Source organism: Psammomys obesus, unplaced genomic scaffold, assembly GCF_907164565.1.
Source record: "Psammomys obesus unplaced genomic scaffold, mPsaObe1.curated_primary_1811, whole genome shotgun sequence".
Classification (NCBI taxonomy): domain Eukaryota; kingdom Metazoa; phylum Chordata; class Mammalia; order Rodentia; family Muridae; genus Psammomys; species Psammomys obesus.
The window spans coordinates 2,014,663-2,032,530 of NW_026590062.1; the positions used below are offsets into that span (position 1 = coordinate 2,014,663).

Below are 17,868 nucleotides of genomic sequence, written 5' to 3' on the forward strand. Positions count from 1 at the left end.
TTAGACACGGTTTATGGATGGGCCTGCCCCTGCCTTCCCAAGTGCTGGGCTTACAGGCGTGCACCACCACCGTCCAGCTTTATTTTTATTTTTATTTTTATTTTTTGAGGTGGGTGTAGAAGGGCCTTAAACATCTTTGTGGACCAGAAGTGAATCTCTGTGAGTAAAACACTATAGGAGCCAGGAGTCTATGACAGCCATGCAAAACCCTATCATCTCTATTTATGTGTCTATAGCTGTATCTTTATCTCTCTCTTCTGTCTCTCTTTCTAGATTATATACATGCATATATATATATATATATATATATTTTTCAATCTATAACTGGAGCATGCTTCATGAGCAAGGGAGAGCGTGCAATGACCTTGGCTTCTCTTTCTCTGCCAAGAGTGGAAGGCAGCCAGCCATTTCTCCAGACAGGATTCTGCTTCATTGGATAGAATCCATTTCATCAGATGTCATTATCCACAGAAAACAACCAGCACCCCACAGGGAAAGTGTAGAGACGAATGATGTATAATTCAGGGTTTTCTAGAGTAACAGAACTGATAGAATACAATGTGTGTATACACACACGCACACACACACACTCACGCAAGCACTCGGGGATGGGGTGGGGTGGTATTTATTGGAGTGTCTCACAGGCTGTGGCCCAGCTAGACCAACAATGGCCATCCAAGAATCTAACTGTTGTTCAGTCCAGGAGGCTGGGTGTCTAGTATATGTTAGACCAGTTGGTCTTTAGTGTATGTTAGAATCCTGAAGACGTAGGCTCTAAGGCCAGGGAAGGAATGCACAGCAGCAGGGAAGATGCAAGTAGGCAAAGGGCAAGAGCTTCCTTCTTCCATGTGCTTTTATGTAGGCAGCCACCAGATGATGTGGCCCAGATTAAGGTGGCTTTCCCTCAGATTTAGCGTGGGTCCTCCCACTTCAATTGCTCCAACCAAGAAAAGCCCTCACAGGTGTGCCCAGGTGCTTGGATTTTGGTTAATTCCAGATGTTGTCCTATTGTGATCTGCTTTCAAGTTTGGAGTGTGGGATGAGGAGGCTTGGTGTGAAAGTGGAGAGCTGACTAGTAGAGCCATTTCTGGGATGCAGGCCCCTGCTGGGCACCATCTGGGGCATCACAAGGCTGGCCTCAGGCCTTTGGTCCTGGCAGACTCTAAGCTAGCCTCCTGGCTCATCGTCTCCCTTCCTCAGATTAGACTTGACATCATAGAAACAGAGCTGGGCGCACTTCAGTGTGCCATGCAGCGCCCCCTACTGGCTCCATCCCTGGAGCTCCCTAACCACAGTGCCCAGGGTGGAGCATTAATGAAGCCCCCTGGGACAGAGAAACAGGCCCCCCACCTGTGATGTATCTGAGTAGGAGCTCAGCCATCTGAGCCGAGCACCTACAGGACCCTGAGCTCCTGGGGGCTGGACAGTGAAGGTGACTGGGAGACCACCCTGGGTTCAGACCCCATGGCTCGGCCCACAGGTTCTCTTGTGACACCTTGTGTCTCTGTCTAGGTCTGGCCAGGGCTGGCTGCCTGGCTGCTGGGTCAAGATACTAAGTTGTGCCCATTGCCAGGGAAGCAGGGTCATCTTGGAGACTGGCTCTGTGGCTGTGACCACACGGGTCTCCTGAGGAGCCTCTGCCTTAACCTAAGAGCAGCCAAACAGGTGAGGCCACTCAGGGGAGTTGACAGGAGAAGTCTGTGTACTCAGCTCCTTGCTCCACAGTCATTAACTGCGGTTGCTGAGCACAACCGGCCCACATCTCACGATGACACTCTCTGGTGACACAGGAGGTGTGGGCACAGGTCCACACACGGCCTTGTGAGTGAGCACGGACCTGCGTTGGCCCGATGGCTTCTGTGAGGAGGGAGGATGTTCCAGGGGCCAGAACATGAGGTGTGGTAGCACCAGCTGCCATCCTCTCCTCCTCCCGATCCACTTCACCTCCTTCCCCCAGAGCCTGCCCATCACCTGCAGCCTCTCTCGATTGCAGTTTCTAGCCCTGCCCTGCTCTGACCTCTGACCTTGGTTTCTCACAGGCACATGCACATGGGCAGTATTTTCCCATATTCTCATTCTCTTTCTCTCCTCTCCCTGGAAGGGTCCTGCTGTTGAGCCCATGCTGTTCCCCGCCTTGTGACAACGCTCTTGTTTCCACCTCCTACATTCAGAGGTTCATTTTTTTTCCCTCTTCTGGGTCACACGTCGCCTGGGCTAGCCTTCAGCAATCACGCTGAAGCATTCACATCAACTACAGCCATTACCCTCTGTGCTCTGTGGCCTCCATTCTGTGCAGGGAGGCCTGTGAGAAGGGAGTTCCTATTGCAGGGAATCCTTATGTACCTGCCAGAGCAGCGGGACGCTGAGCCTGGGCTCTGCCTTAGCCTGGCCATGCCCCTCCCTGCCAGGCTGTCCTTCCCAAATGTTCTTCTGCAGTCTCTGCACACCAAAGCTCCTTTGGCATCAGCTGGTGTGAGCCTGCAGTCGAGAATAGAGGCTGATATTAAGCCACACTCACGGCTTGGCCTGGCTTCCCAGGGACGCCAGTTCCTGACACTCCACGAAATGAGCTTTACTGACATGCTTGCTTGCCCATGTATGTGTAGGGCAGGTCTGTGACTCCTGGCTTGAATGTCTAGATTGTGAGGCTACCCATGAGCTGCTTCTTCCCGGGGCCTGTGGGGCATAATGTCTCCCCCCCAGGCCAAAAACCCTCTCTTCAGAGATGCTGCAATGGTTTAGTAGGAGGCTCAGCTATCACTCCAGCATTTAGGATGCTGAGGCAGGAGAATTGCTGTCAGTTTTAGCCAAGCCTGGGCTACTGGGAACACACAAAAGCATGGAGGAGGCAGAAACAGGAGGATCCCTGAAGCTTGGCGAGCTCTAGGCCAGTGAGAGACCCTGTCTTGAAAGAATGGATGGTGTTCTGAGGATAACATGGCTCACGCTGTGCTGTCAGATCTTTGTTCCTCTGGGTGAAGGAATGCAGGCTCTTCCTCCTCACCTGCCCGCTGTGTTCTTACCTCAGTTGTCCTGCTGTTGCTTCCATGCAGGAACTGCTGTGGGCCAGGGCATCTGACTGGGTTCGAGGTAGGGAGAAAGGGGGTGGGGACTGGAGCAGCCTGGTCTGCCTCCTCTTCAGGAGACCAGGTACTCTCCTAGACTGCTGTCCATCCCACCCATTCCAGAAAACTCCCCAGAGAATGCTGACCAGCAAGTGTTGGGGAAACAAGCCCAGGACTGAGGAAGACTGGGAAAATGGGTGACAGGATTGTTGCAAATGAAATCAACCACACCCCAGTCTGAGGCTGTGCTCACTGTGACTTATGGCTGGGACCCTGTTTCAACAAAGAAACAAACAACAGGAACACATTTCTTTACTCATGTTACTGATCTGGTATCTTCTTTTGAAAAACATAGTTGAGAAATTATATAGTACTCGAACACATTATTACCAGAAGGAAAAAAGGTTTATCTTCATGGACTGCTCTGAAATTTTTGGTCTATTGAATTTTAAAAAAAGTTTAAAAATTACATTTACTGTCTTTGTGTGCCTGTTTACATGTGTGGACACCTAACAGCACAAGGACGTCAGGTCTGATGGCTCCACCCACTGAGCCACTAGCTAAGTTTGTTTCCTCCTTTGAGCATGAGAATGGACCAGGATGTTTGTGGCAGAGCCGCAGAGTTGATGCTGTCCTGCCCTGGGGACCTCTGGGACTGAAGGAAGCAGATCATGCCTGAGCTTGGGGTCTACTGGGATGAATTTTCTTGAGACCAACACCTTTCTCTTCCTCTCCCCCACCCCAATTCCTTTCTCTATTCCCCTCAGCTACGTAGAGACTGTATTTTAACAGCGGACACCCTTAAGCCAGAACAAGAATCCTCACCAGGAACTGAACAGACCACCATGTTAATGCTGAACCTGCAGCCTCCACAGCTCTGAGAGGCGGGTCTCTCGGGGTGAGCCCACCTGAGCCTGGGGCACTGGCCATGTTGGTAGCAATCCCCCAGACAGGACTTGTCCTAAACATTCCTTAGCATGCCCAGGGCCACTGTAGACAGGGCAGGTCGTGCCTCCCTATCTGAAGTACCAGCACTTGCTGCCTGGCCCCAATCTCCAGGAACAACCCTGAGAAACTGGAAACATGGCCCTGAGTGTCACCCAGGAGTTTCGGAACAAACCCCACATCCACCATTCTTTTACATCTGTTTTATTAGCAGCAATATATACAAAGTGGAAAATGGTTTCATTTCATTTTTTCTAGCTTAGAAAGTCTGCTTTTTTTTTTTTTTTAATTGTTTGATGATAAATGAGAAAGCAAGCATCCAAGAAGACGCCTACCTTTGCGGGTGCCGAGGGCCGCACAAGACCGGACCTGGAGTGCCATCTCACTGGGCCTCATCAAAGACACAGAAAGGTCACGACCAAAGGAGAGGTCGTTTTGCCTACATTTCCTGAAGCCACCCATTGGTTCGTTGGAGTCCCCGCGGTGCTGCCATTCTGGCTTTAACCTTTCTCTTTCTCCAGGGCTGTGTGTGGATTTCCAGAGTTGTCCCCTGAGGTTTGTGAGTTCTCCAAAGAGCTGGCTTCAAAGGTTCGGGTGCGAGCATTTGGAAAGACGGCCTCCCAGAAGAGGTCAGAATACAATGCTGGCAAAACAAGTCTACCAAAAACGGAGCTGAAGGGTGGGAGCGGGGTGGATGAGCTTCGAGCAGGAGAGGAAGGAGCTGTGTGTGTTGACGGGTGCAGCTCGAGTCAGTCAGTGTGAAGGATGCACCCGAGCTCTGGAGGCCTGCTCTTTGGAAACGTGCTTCCCCGCTGACGTCAGAATGGGGAGCTGCTTGTGGGAGGGCTCACGAGTGTGTCCCGTTCACAGAAACAAAAATTTAATCCCGGTGGGTTCAAAGTTCCATCTTGTAAAAACAGACAGGGAGGGACCATCAGGAGACGCCTCGTATACATTCACTGCTGCTAGCATTGTTTCCCCGCCCCCCAAACCTTTACATGTTACAAATACACAGTCAGGTATTTAAAAAAAAATAGACACCAGCATTTCCTTTCACTCAGTGTACACGGTGAGCTCGCACAGTCCACCTCTAGGCTAGAACAGCATTTAAAACATGGCTACAGGGACTGCACCACTAAGTCAGAACCGAGACATTGGTCTCCTGTTTAAAAAAAAAAAAAATCAACATTTTAACCCCCCCGCCCCCACCACTGGTAGCCAAGGCATGACCTGGCCAGCTTTAAGGAACAGGGTTAGAAGGGCCACACACATCAGCCGCTGTGGAGGGCAGGCGCTTAGCTTTCACGGGGGCATAGCATGGACAAAGACCAAATGGCATGGACAGTTTGCAGGTGGCCCAGGGCCAGGGTTGGGAGCATCTTAAGTAGGTTCTTCTACGTCTGGAGAAAAGGCCACATTATTTTGTAGTTTGGTCTTTCCCCAAGGGTCTCCTGCTCCCCACAGCCTGTTCGGTTTCTCCTCTGGTTCCTCTGTGGGTGGATGGGCTGGGTGACCAGAAATGACCCTGGCCACAGTGCTCAGGCACATGCATGCAGGGGACTTTTCTGAAGGAAGAGAAATCCATCCTAGCCAGGATGAGGGCTGAGAGGACGGGCTCTCCCTGTCCCCAGAAGGCAGAAAGAGATTTCTCTCCTTTGAAACCCAGGGGTTTAACACAACCATGGGAGAACACAAAACAAAGTCCTCATGTTGAAGTGCCCCAATGCCTGAGCTGCTGAGAGTCCCCTGTCACCACATGGCCCTCAAGTGATCACACCCCTCATACCCACTGTTTCCTCCAGCACCTAGCCTTGGCACCTTCCTCATGATTGCACTTAGAAAGTAGCCTTCTGGAGAGCCACGGCCCATCGAAGAACCCTGATGAAGTGGTAGCGGAAGGCTGGGAGGGTTGACTGTTTGGAAACATTTTGTTTTTACGGAGGTTCAGGCTAGACCTTGAGCCTTAGCATCCTGTGGTTTCCATTCTGCTCTGCCCACGGGGCCTCTGCTTGGGCCCCGATGACACTCAGAGCCTCAGGGAGGGCCCTCTTTCTCAGCACCTTCCCTGCTGAGGGGCGTGTGAGAGCAAGGAGAGTTGGACTCGGATGGACTGCCTTTCCTGGCTATGTCAAAGACCAGGACAGTCTAGAACCCCAGGGGAGAATCAGAGCTGATCCCTGGCTTTCAGGTCAGGATACCCCTTTCTCCCCAGCAGACCTCGTGACTCTTCCCATGGATTTATGACCCTCACCACTCAGGACGACCATGCCCAGCTATGGTAGGTCCCAATAGGCAACTTACCCGGTATCCATCCCTTTCTGAGGTTCCCTTCCCCAGGACCCCTGCGCCTCACCCTTGACAGTCCTTTGGGCTTTCAGAAAGGCGCTGTTTCCTCCTCTTTCAGAGCATGCCTTGATCCTAGGGAACGTTTAGAAAATCTCTGCTGACTTCAGAAGGGCGTGGGAGGGAGAAAGTGAGCTAAGCCCTTTCGGAAGCTTTTAAAATTGGAAAAGAGGACAGAGATTTGTTTTTGGGGGGGAATAACCAGGCCTTAAGTACTCAGGCTGAATTCCACTGCAAGGCAGCCCTGCAAGGGACACCATGATAACCCAGGGCTCCCGTCTGTTCTGAGTACACTGTGGTGTGTTGCTGAAGACCATGCAGGGTGCTGGGCCCAAGCGTGGCACCGCTGATCCAACTTGACCTGTCCGCCACTGTGTCTTTACCTGCCGCTGTTTGCTGTTCAGCTTGCCTTGGGAATGGAGGCTGTCATGTGACTTTGGCTGCAGCCACTAGGTTCCGAACTCACCGAATCTCAATGCCTTCAACTTCAAATATAGTAAGTACAGCAAAGAAACAGTGAATCTTTGAGTGGAAAGTGTAGAGGAAAGATGGCAGCCACGCGGGGCTGCAGCCCAATGCCACACGAGGTCTCTGATGGATGTGTGAGGAGGTCCTGACAGTTCACGTCTGCATGTCCGTCTCTAACGTCCCCCTTTCCAGGGCAGCTCCTGTTAGATGGAGACTTCGTACTCTCTCGTTTCCTGCAGGACAGAGTGGCACACGCGGGTCAAGCCCCGAGTGGCAGAGTGACATCCCAAGGCTTCCAGGGTGTCACCCCTCCCCGTGTCCCTGGCTCTACACTGCAGTTCTGCTGGGCTCATTCACTGTTACAAGTGTGTGTGTGGATGTGCTATGGCATTTTCTGGGGTCTGATGTCCCGCCAACACTGACCGTAGAGGTGGAAGGGCCAGGGGAGCAGAGCTGGCAAAAGCTGCCCCTCTAGGAACCCCACTGCACTGATGCTACCGGCACCTGCCACCCCCTTTGCCTCAGGCTGACCAAGGCATGTGTGCACTGACTCTAAGGTACCTGGAGCCTCCGCAGTCAATAGGAACCCATCCTTTGAGTGCGGTCTCCACCAGTCAGACCTCTACCTATGATCTGAGAACAGACTAAGGAGAACAGTCAGCTGTGGCTGGTCCCCCTTCTCCACGGCTCCCTGAGCTGTCCCCAAGAACAGGTGAGGGCCAGAAGCCAATGAAGCCACAGGCTCTGCCTTGGAAGTGCTACTGTCACTTCCTGTGAGGTTAACACAGCTATGGTCACATCAACACTTCCTGGCTGATGGGAAGTGTCACGGGCAGAATGTGAGGTGGTCTCATGGTCCCCATCTTCCAGAGGTCATGCCTGGGTAGGTAGGATAATACGGCGGCAGTGGGGGGGGGTTGAGTGGGGGCTTACAGAAACATCAAGACAGAGATGAAGGAAGCCAAGCTCAGATGACTGGACATCCTCCCTAGGCTTCAGGGAACAAAACGGCCTGCACAGAGTCCTTCTACAAGGTGTAAGGGAACCATCAGAGGTCACAGGCCCTGGCCAATCCAACTCTGGCCTGTTTCCAAGCTCGTCTGTTTCTGTAGATAAACGGCCTCTTTTTCCACTGCTACCCACAAGTCTCCCTGTCCAAGCAATCATGGGAGCCAGGATGGCATGAGTCCCTCCCTGGCCAACCCTTGGCTAACCTGTGGCTCTGGCTGGTGAGCCACGAAGCAGAGTGTTCACAGAGGAGATATTTCACATGGGAGATCAAAGAAGGGGGAGCCGTGGCAGGCCAGCATGGACAAGGTACAGGCTTGCCCATTTCTTAACAGCAGGGAGAATTACAGGTCAGGGCATGACTCACAGCCCTAGGCCTGGCGGCTCCCCATACGTACCCATGGACCTTTCCACATGCCTGACATCTTCTAGCTTCCACCCACATCTCTACCTCAGCTTGACTGACTCCCCAGCCCCATCAGGGGTCCCCACCATGCAGCCGTAGAACCCATCTAGCTTTTCACGGTCCTTAAGGATGATAACTAATCATTGAAACTCGGGGAGGTGTGAGGGCGAGAGAGCGTGAGCGCTCAGGGTGTGAGGTCAAGCTGGATTTCTGTCTCCTGGCTGGGTACCACCTCCTCTGAGCTGATTTCATCTCTCTGGACCTGAGTCCTCCTGAGTCTGAGTAGAGTCGGGGGGGGGGTCACATTGCCCGTCACATGGTGCATCACATACCGCTGTGGATGTCTGTGTGCCCCGCCAGGCTTCTGTGCTCACTGGAGCGAGAGACCGTACCTGTAGCCAGCTTTACAACCACAGCTGCAGCTCTCGGTGACGCCGAAAGTTTCCGAGGGAGCCGAAAGAGCCCCACTGTCTAGCGTGGACAAGGCCACCCAGTGCAGCACTCTGGAGTCCGTGCTTGCAGTGCACGAGCCCGGCACTCGCAGGCGTGCTCCCCCTCCTCCTCACGGGAGAAGCGGACTGTGAGCGGCCTCGCAAGTCAACACACCCTACACCTCCTGATGGGTCCAGAGGCCCCAAAGAGTGAGCGATCTGGGCTGTCCAGGTTTGCGGAAGAGTGCCCTGTGAGGTTTTCCCGACGGGGAGTCTCTCTCAGATCACAGGCCTGTGTGTAAGTGAGGTGGGGCTACAGCATTGGTACTGTGTGTGTGTGTGTGTGTGTGTTTCCCTGCTGTCCTGCAGGAGCCTGCACTGCAAGGTGCAGAACAGCCCATGCTGCTTTCAAATGCAGCTCAGCCAGACACAGCAACTGCCTCCTGATGCCCCCCAGCTGGGGTCTAATCACTGGCGGACATGGCTAGCTTCTCCCGGAACTCTGCTCAATGGGGGATTAACTAGGGACGAGGCAGGGCCCCTGAGTGGTCCCCTCTGGCAGCCATGCTGTGGGCAAGGGGGAGCCCTCCAGCAGAGCAGTGGGACCACTTACCCCCGTCTCGTAGATGGGGTTGTCAAACTCAGTTTCCACGGTGATCTGGCTGTAGGGGTGGGAGTACATGAGGGGCAGGCGGAGGCTGGAGTATTGTCGGCACCTGCAGGACAGACAGCAGAGCTTGAGTCGCACGCCGGCCCTGCTGGCCTGCAGGCTCTGCAGGAGTCTCTGTGAAGGGCATGCGGCATGTGGACACAGCCCTGAGTGGGTGGGGGTCCCACAGACGTCCACTCATCACCCCACAGGCCTGCGGCAAGCCACCTTTACCTCCCCTCACCCCTGGAATGGCAGAGCCCAAACTGCTTTGGCTTGTGAAGTACTTTATATGTCCGTTTGCTCCCGGAGCCCAGTCTCCCGGGACTGCACCTTGCCCCTAGCAGAAGGCAGGCATGGAGCCTAGGGCAGCCTCTCACACACTCACTATGCCTGGCGGCCTCCCACCTCACTCATGATCCCCAGCGTGGACCCTTCCACCCTGCCTGCCAGGCACACAGCTTCCGTTCCAGGCTTTGTTCTGTCTCTCAGCTATTGTCACCCGCCTTCTTCCTGTGCTTTGGAGATCAGCTACTTTTCCTCTCTGGAGTCTGCTCTTTTCACCAGGATGGTCCCCAAGCCCAGAGGCTGCTGGCATGTGGCAGTGGCTCTGAAACCATGCGGTGGGTGTGCCTGTCCTCAGAGAGTGCTGTGATCTTGAGCATCTGGGACCAAGCCCTGGGACAGCACTGTGCATCTGCTAAGTGACTGTCACCATGAAGCCACAGGGGAACAACCCCACCTACCTCGTGACGTAGATGTAGGCTCCTCCCAGCAGCAAGGAGATGAGAAGGACCGGGATGAAGATGGCCAGTGCCATGTTCCCACCTTCCAGTGAGGACTCTGCTGCCGCTTCTGCTACTGAGCACACAAGCCACTGAGGCTCTTGCTTCCCACCGGCTCCACACCCACCGGGACCCTGGCCCTCCCATGAGTGCCCTCCCTAGCTGATGTCCCACAGCCTTAGACACCGGACAGCCATGGAGGGACAGGGGCAGAGAGCAGAGGCTGGATGCTGGCCCTTGCTAGGGAGCTTAAGAGTCATCCTCAGCTGTGGTAGCCAGAGGGGGGCTGAGAACCAGTTTGAACCCTGGTCATTCCAGGCCTGTTAAGAGGGCTGTGGAGAGGGCAGAAATCTGGTTAAAATTCAGTTCAGGGGGTGACTTGGACAAAAGTCTGGAACAATCCTGCCTCGCTCTCTGAGCACCCCTGTGAGAAGCTGTCCTGGTTTGAGGGACAGGGCAGCGGGGACGGCTCTGCCGACCCCCAACACATGGCAACTACAGAGTTTATGGCAGCTATCTTGGGAGCTGGGAGCAGATCTTCTCAAAGAAAGAGGGTGGATCCTCTTTCTTCATATTGCCTCTAGAAGCTTGACCTCCTCTGCCATTCTCTACGGCCATGCCTCACAAACTTCAGCTACCCTTCTGTCTATCACCCATTAGCCGCTTCCTACATGGGCAAAAATAACCAGTCCTGACCTCCACAATGAACACACACAGCCAGGGGCCTGGCTTCAGTCACACTTCCTGGGCACAGGGGCCCCGGTGTGTGTGTGTGTGTGTGTGTGTGTGTGTGTGTGTGTGTGTGTAGGCTTCCCATCGATTAAGGTACATCAAAAGGCAGCTGGGGATTCCCAAACAGAGCATGTGTTGGAGGGGGCATGGAGCACGCTACTTCCCTAGGTGAATGAATGGCTGACCCACTCTCCTCCCACACTGATCTCTGTCCCCTTCTCGTCCTTGCTGGGCTAAAGTGCTGTGTGGACACCAGCTGGGCACCTGCAGTTCACTCAGCGTGACGCCCTGCCGGCCGCATGTCGTCAGAACGACAGCAATGGTGCTAGAGACAATGGGAGCAGCTGTTGGACTTGCTGTTGGCTTTTTCTAAACGAGACAAACAGGCCATTGCCATCTGTACCCACCGTCCTGTCCTGAGCCAAATGGACATGGTGCTGAAGGCAGGCTGTTTCACCTATGAGAGGCTTCATCTTAACTTGACTGGATCAGGAACCCCCTAGCAGGCACACCTCTGGATGTGTGTCTGTGACACAATCTGGAAAGGTCTAAGCGGGGAGGGGACACCCATCCTAGATGTGGGCAGCTCCATCCCACAGGCTGGAGTCCCTGACTGAACACAAAGGAGGGAGTGAGCAGGGCACCGGCGTCCATCTCTGCTTCCTGACTGTGGGTGGGTGGGTGGGTGGGAGTTAGCTGCCTCATGCCACCCCTCCATGACAGGCTGTACCCTGGACCTGTGAGGGCCAGTTAGCCCTCCCTCCTCTACACTACCTTTGTCAGGAGTCTCCTCACAGCAAGGAGACAGGCAACTAAGACAGGAACTGAAGGAAGGAATCTAAAACACAAGAGAATCCTGGCTGGCTGTTGTTACCTGACCACAAGAACACACCACACTCGGGAGAAGGACAGGGGGCTGTGCCAGGGAGCAGAGGCAGAGGGAGGCAGGGCTCTGGATGCTCTCAGCCGCCTTTCCCTCTGTGGCCCCAAGGATGTTCTGCCCAGGATGTGAGGTGAGTTTCTTTCATCCCCATAGCACCATTGGTTAGAAGCCGTCTGGCATGGCCAGGGCTTCACAGGCTTCTCTGACCATACTGCCACTGTCAAATCCCTTCGGGCTATACTTAGGGACCTAAGTTAAGCAGGCTCTTAACTGCCTATCCTTTCCAGCCCTAGCAGCTACTTCCAGAGGCCCCGGAAAAAGCGACTGACACAGCTGCCTGATACGTTAGAACTTTCAAGACAGAAGGAGACTCACCTTCTAACGCGTGCTCGAAACTGTCTTGATTAACTGAAACAGAAAGCAGGAAGCAGCGTCAGCGCTGAGGCAGAGGTCGATGGGCCCACATTCCAAAGCCCGAGTGTGCAAGGCTGGTGCTGCTGGTGTCCCGCAGGATGGCTCCCCACAGTACCTCCCGAGGTGGCGAGATGAACGAGATGGGCAAGCAGCCGCAGTGTCAGGATGGTGATGGCACATGCCACGTGTTCTGTATCAGGCCAGGAGTCCGTGCTTACCCCCTCCCCCTGCCCCTTGCCAGTCTCCTTTGGCAAATGTGGTTGCTGACTCTCAGAACCATTTTACAGATGAGTGAATGGGTTCAGAGAGGAGTGTCAAGGCCTGGAAGGCCACACAGTGGACGTGGGTTCCAGCGGTGGCTTCAGCTTCCTTCACAGCTCTTAACTTTTTTTTTTTTTTTTTTGAGATGGCCTCTAGTGCTAGCCTTGAACATTCAGCACCCACCTCCCAACTGCTGGGATGTTGGGTGTGTGACGTCACTCCACCCCCGACCACACGGTCCTCCATATTGTTTCCAAGGAGGTATGACTCAAGACCCTGCCGCTGACTGCAGTGGGGTGAACCTGCTTTGAAATCCACGTCACACACACCTTTTTTTTTTTTTTAAATCCATTTCCCATATTTACCAACTGGGATCAGTCCTCTACATAAGATTATTTTCATAAACTTATATTTCTTATAAAACACTGAAGTTCAGTGCTGGGGATGATACCCCATGCTCTGTCAGCAAAGCCAGTGAGTGTGCTGTGCGAGCAATGAACTGCCCCAACCAGGGCACTCGGGATGCGGAGCCTGGAAGTGAAGGCTTGAGAGGTTAAGACTGCACCAAAGTTCTATCTAGCCCCAGGACCCCGGATTAGACTTTGACTTTGTCACCATTGAGTAGTGACAACAGCCCAGCTGAGAAGCCTAGCTAGCAGTCCTCAACTAGAGACGTAGTGCCGAGGCTTACAGGTTTCAGAGGGGGCCCTGGGTGGTGGCTGGGCTTCAGAGGCCCTGTGAGAGCTGGCATGCTCTCTCTGCCCCACCATAGGGTGGCCCTGCTGGGTTAGCAGGCAGCATGCATCCCCTGCTGGTACAGAGTCCTGCTGTGGACTCCACAAGCCTGGGCCAAACAGACTAAAAAAAAACCCCCAAAACAACCAAAACAAATCTACCCATTCTTAGATATTTTGTTATAGTAACAACAACAACAAAAATCATCAAGAATTGGCAATCCCAGCACTTGGGAAGTAGAAGCAAGAGGATCAGGAGTTCAAGGCCAGCCTTGGCTAAGTTCAAGGCTAGCCTGGGCTACATGAGGCCCTGTCTCAAGAAACAAATAGACGAACAAGAGGAAGGAAACAGACCACACACACCGCCACTGGATTTGGATTCCGTGAAGCCCACCCTCAGGGCAAGCTCAGGTTCTCCTGGAGTCAGCCCTGACCCTGGCTCCTTAGGTCTCTTTACCTTTACAGATGGGCAGGGGCCCGCTCCAATGGGACGGCTGTCCCAGGATGCAGCGGATGGTGACCTCGCCCGTGAGCTCGAAGCCCTCGTAGCACATGAAGGTGAGGGACTCTCCAGGCAGGTACAGCCTCTTGTACAGGATCTGGTACCCGTTCTCAGGCAGCCCCGGGTTGTCACAGGCCAGGGACTCCTCAGCTGAAATCAAGCCAGACACGGCTCTGAGACGGTACCAGACTGTAGGTGACCTAGCCCAGCCCACAGCACTCTCTCTCCAGAGCCCCAACCCTGCACCCAGATGGTTCCCATTCCTCGTTCCCTCTCCCATCTCTGGACAGACTACACGACCACAAAATGAATAGGGTTGTACGATCTGGATTAAAAAGCAAACCAAAAAACCAAAAAAACACCTTTCCATTTACTCGCTGTGTGATCTCCAGAGAGTAGCACACCCTCTCTGATCTTCAGCTTTCTCCTTGACAAGTGGGAATGTGGCTGCAGGACTCCGTAAGAGAATGGGTGCAGGAGGTGGAGAATGTCCTCACCATGCGGAAGGTACTCAGTATGAGATGGATGGTGGCGGTGATCGATTGAAAAGCCTATCTGGTGCGTCCAGGTCTAGTCCCTATCACTCCTCATCATTTCTCCTCTAGGAATCCTTCCCTAATGCCACCTGCCACCAAATTTCTTCTTCCACCCAGCAGTGCCCACGGCTGTAAAAAACAACAACAACAAAAAAAAAAAAACCCCGCTGCGTATCCAGGACAATTGCCTTGCTAAGTGGCCACAATCAACAGGCGCACGCTTCCCCCTGGTGGCTGCTCCCGGGGACTGCCGACTCCAAGTCCTGCGAGGCCGAGGGTGGACCTTGCCATTTGTTTGCTCCTGGGTGACCACGGCTCTGCGTGAAGCGCCACATATCCTAAAACATTTACAGGATTTTAAACTGTGGCAAAATCCGCACAAAGTTTGCCGACATAGCCGTGAACAGCGGACCTGGAGCCACCAGCTAAGTTTAGCCCACATCCCTTCCGGAAGCCACGGCTCTACTTCCGGTCTCTGTGAACTTAGGAAGGTAAGGACTAAAGCAGGTGTGACTGTACTCTGAAAGGCTAATTTCATTTAGCACAAGATCCAATTTGTATCATAAGCGCTTCCAGGTGTGTGTTTGTTTGTTTGTTTGTTTCCCAGACAAGGTTTCTCGTTGTGGCCCTGGCTGCCCTGGACTCTTTGTGGACCATGCTGGCCTCGAACTCAGAGATCCGCCTGCCTCTGCCTCCCAGGTGCTGGGATTAAAGGTGTGCACCTCCGCCCAGCTAGGGCCTCTGTTTTTAAGGGTGAATAGTGTTCCGCTGAGGAGCAGACCATGCGCTGTGTCCGTTTCACATTGGTGGACCTGTGGCTAACCTCCACTGTTGGGCTAATGTGAACAGTGCTGATGTCACCGTGGGTGTGCAAATCCAGCTGAGTTCCACTTCTGGTTCTTTGGGGTAGATACCCAGAAATAGAACGGTTGGGTCCCAGGGTAGCTCCGTGTTGATCTCTGAGGACCTGTATACTGTCTGACATCAGCTCGCCCATGCTGTTCCTCCGAATGACGCACATGATGTCAGAGCTCCACCTGTGGTTCCTCACTCTGGCTTGAGAAGAGCCATGGCCTCAAGTGTCACCCCCCGCAGCAGCTGCCCACTTCAGAAAGATGAGAGAGGGGGCAATCTTCAGCAGCTTTTGGTGCCCTCAGCTGAGTGAGAAAGACCCAATGCATGCCTGTGGCCTAGGCTTCCATCTGTCTTCCTGGTGTAACCCTGAGGGTTCAGGACGCAGGGGAAGTGGCCTGTCTAGACCCACAGGACCTGGAGGAATTTGACAGCTGTTCCCAACTGTCCCCCAGGGCCACTTCATCTTCCATGCCATGACTGTGCCTACCTCACACTGAACATAGGAGCCTTGCTAAAGGAAGGGCATCTTTTCCTCTGTCTGCCTTTCTCCTCTCTCTCTCTGCCCTCTTTCCTCTCCTTCCCCTCTCAGTTCTCTCCCTCTCTCCTTTCTCCCTCCTCCCTCTCTGCATTCCCTCTCCCCCTTTGTCACAGGCAAGGGTCACAGACGGATGTGGGGATGGCCCTGTGGTCCCTCCTGGGACCATCCCCTGAGTATGCTGATCCTGGTCTGTTCCTGGGGATTTCATTGCTCTTGGAGCTTTGGTAATGTCCTCCAGCACTGTCAGGGAGGGGTGGGTGGTGGTGTGTTCTCTTCATTGCTCCCGCTTCCTGGAACTCAGTCTTCTGCTGTGCTCATTTCAGGATCCCAGCACCCAGCACAGGGTTGGGTTCACAGGAAACAGTTATTCAGTCAACTAACGCACCCTGTGCGCCTACCACGTGCCAGCACACACGGTCGAAGGTGGAGTGTTGCCCACAGGCTCCTGTGACTCAGCACTTGTTGCCTGGCTATGAGCGCTGACAGGGAAAGCCATGAGACCTTTAAGAGGTGAAGCCTCATTGCGGACATGTGTCTCTGGGGGGCGGGCCTTGAGGTTTTATATCTGGCCCCATTTCCTGATCACTGTCTGCAGATACAATGCTCTCCCCTCCCCCTTCTCCCCCTCGGCCTCCCCTACCCCTGCCGTGGTGGACTGAAGCCCCTCCACTGTAAGCTGGAGTCAGCCCTTTTTCCTTTTCATGATGGCATTTTGTCCTAATTGTTCACAGAAGTAAATAAAACAAATCTAAGCTTGGCCCCATGGGACTGAGGCTAGACTAGAGACTGTTAGTCACTAGCACAGTGTAGATGAGTCCCGCTGTGGCTTTGAGGTGTCAGGAGTCAGGGTGTGTCCACCACAGGCTGGATCTCTGCTAGGCTGGCTAGGCTGGTGGTCAGGTGGCCGGGCTGGTGGTCAGGTGGCAGTGACCTGCTGGGGCTAAGCAGCGCTTATGCTGTTTAACTACAGTCTTGTCAGCCCTGTTATCTCACAGCCATTATCTGCTGATCCCTGTAGGCAGTCCAGAGTCCCAGTTTCCCAGAGAGAAAACAAATGAATGGAGGGATGTGTCTCGGCACCGGGAAGAATCTGACATGGCTGGCTGGGTGGATACCTGGCTCTCACCCCTGACATTGGGGCGATTGTCATTAAACCCCAACACCTGACATGCAGCCCGCCCAGAGGTCAGCTGGCAGAAAGGGCTCCCAGGCCATCATACTTTTGGAGGTGTATCTTGCAAGATGTATCTCAAATGACAGTGACAGTGTGGACATGTCCCGGCAGCACTCATTCCTGTTCCCTAGAGCCTAGGGACCTGCAGAGAGATGGCAGTGGGTCCTGCTCTTGAGACTGTGTACACTCCACGTTCTCATGAGTCCACCAGACACGCAAGCAGGAGGCCTGATGCCAAACGGTGGGTGCAGGAGACGGATGCAGACTGGTGTGCTGGAGAGTCCTCCTTCCACTAGAGGAGGGGTGTCACAGAAGTGGCAGGGGTGCAGACCAGTGCAGCTCCCCAGAGGAGCTGAGGGACTCATGAGGACCAGGCATGGCTATGCTACTGTCCTGTGAAGTCAAAGTCACCCATAGACTTCAGTTTCGCCCTTGGCTCTGCACACAGTTTGAGACTTGCAACCAAGTCCACAGTCAGGTCAGTGCTGGGAAACCGTGAGGACCCCTTGCATTACAGGTACATGGGCGAGGCTGGAGGCCCGGCAAGAGACAGGGACTGTGCCTGGGCTTGTGGGAGGGAGAACTTTTAAACTTAGTTTTCAGTTTCTTTTCTGAATCTTAGGTACTCTAAGCACTTGCCCGACCAGTGGCTTACAGCCCCCCAGCCTTTGGGTCTCTCTCTGTAGCCCAGGGCAGCTTCCCACTTTAGCCCTGCCCCAGGGCAGAGAGGATAAGCTGTGCTGCTCAGCTCAGGTGCTGGTTTTCATCTTTCTGGCTTGCATCACCACAGTGCAGAAAGTTCGTCAGGCTCTGCCCACCTGAAGGTCTGCAGCCGCTACCAGGTATTCACGCCACTCTGGAAACACATCAGGACTGGGTTTTATCCCGAGTTCCTTTGCTGGCCTGGTAGACAGCTGACTTGTACCCCGGCCTGAGCTATGAGCTAGCTGGGGCTGGTTTCTGGGGTGCCTTGAAAGTCCCATGCAATTCATGTAGTACCCAGAAATGACCAGCAGATGGCAGTGACACCCCAGGCGATTGCTCTAATCTTTCGGGACTTTTCTATCTCGAATTACCACATGACTCCACAACCCTGGAGTCTCACCCCACATGCTGGGATGGCAGGTGGGGACTGCCAC

At 53.9% G+C, this 17,868-nt stretch overlaps 1 protein-coding gene across 3 annotated transcripts in view; it reads right to left on the reverse strand.

Annotated features, from left to right (window-relative positions):
* Positions 1-4,204: 4,204 nt before the first annotated feature.
* The window catches only part of Sez6l (seizure related 6 homolog like), a 151,542-nt gene continuing 137,878 nt past the window's right edge, over positions 4,205-17,868 (reverse strand). Inside the window, exons 13-17 of one of the 3 annotated variants that reach the window (XM_055606011.1) lie at positions 13,582-13,776; positions 12,091-12,123; positions 10,062-10,170; positions 9,280-9,382; positions 4,205-7,054 (exon numbers count right to left, since the gene is read on the reverse strand). In XM_055606011.1, the coding sequence (XP_055461986.1) occupies positions 7,025-7,054; positions 9,280-9,382; positions 10,062-10,170; positions 12,091-12,123; positions 13,582-13,776 (470 nt within the window). In that variant the 3' untranslated portion in view covers positions 4,205-7,024. Of the gene's footprint in view, positions 7,055-9,279; positions 9,383-10,061; positions 10,177-12,090; positions 12,124-13,581; positions 13,777-17,868 lie in introns of all 3 variants that reach the window. The other 2 variants (XM_055606010.1, XM_055606009.1) reach the window with 2 other exon arrangements.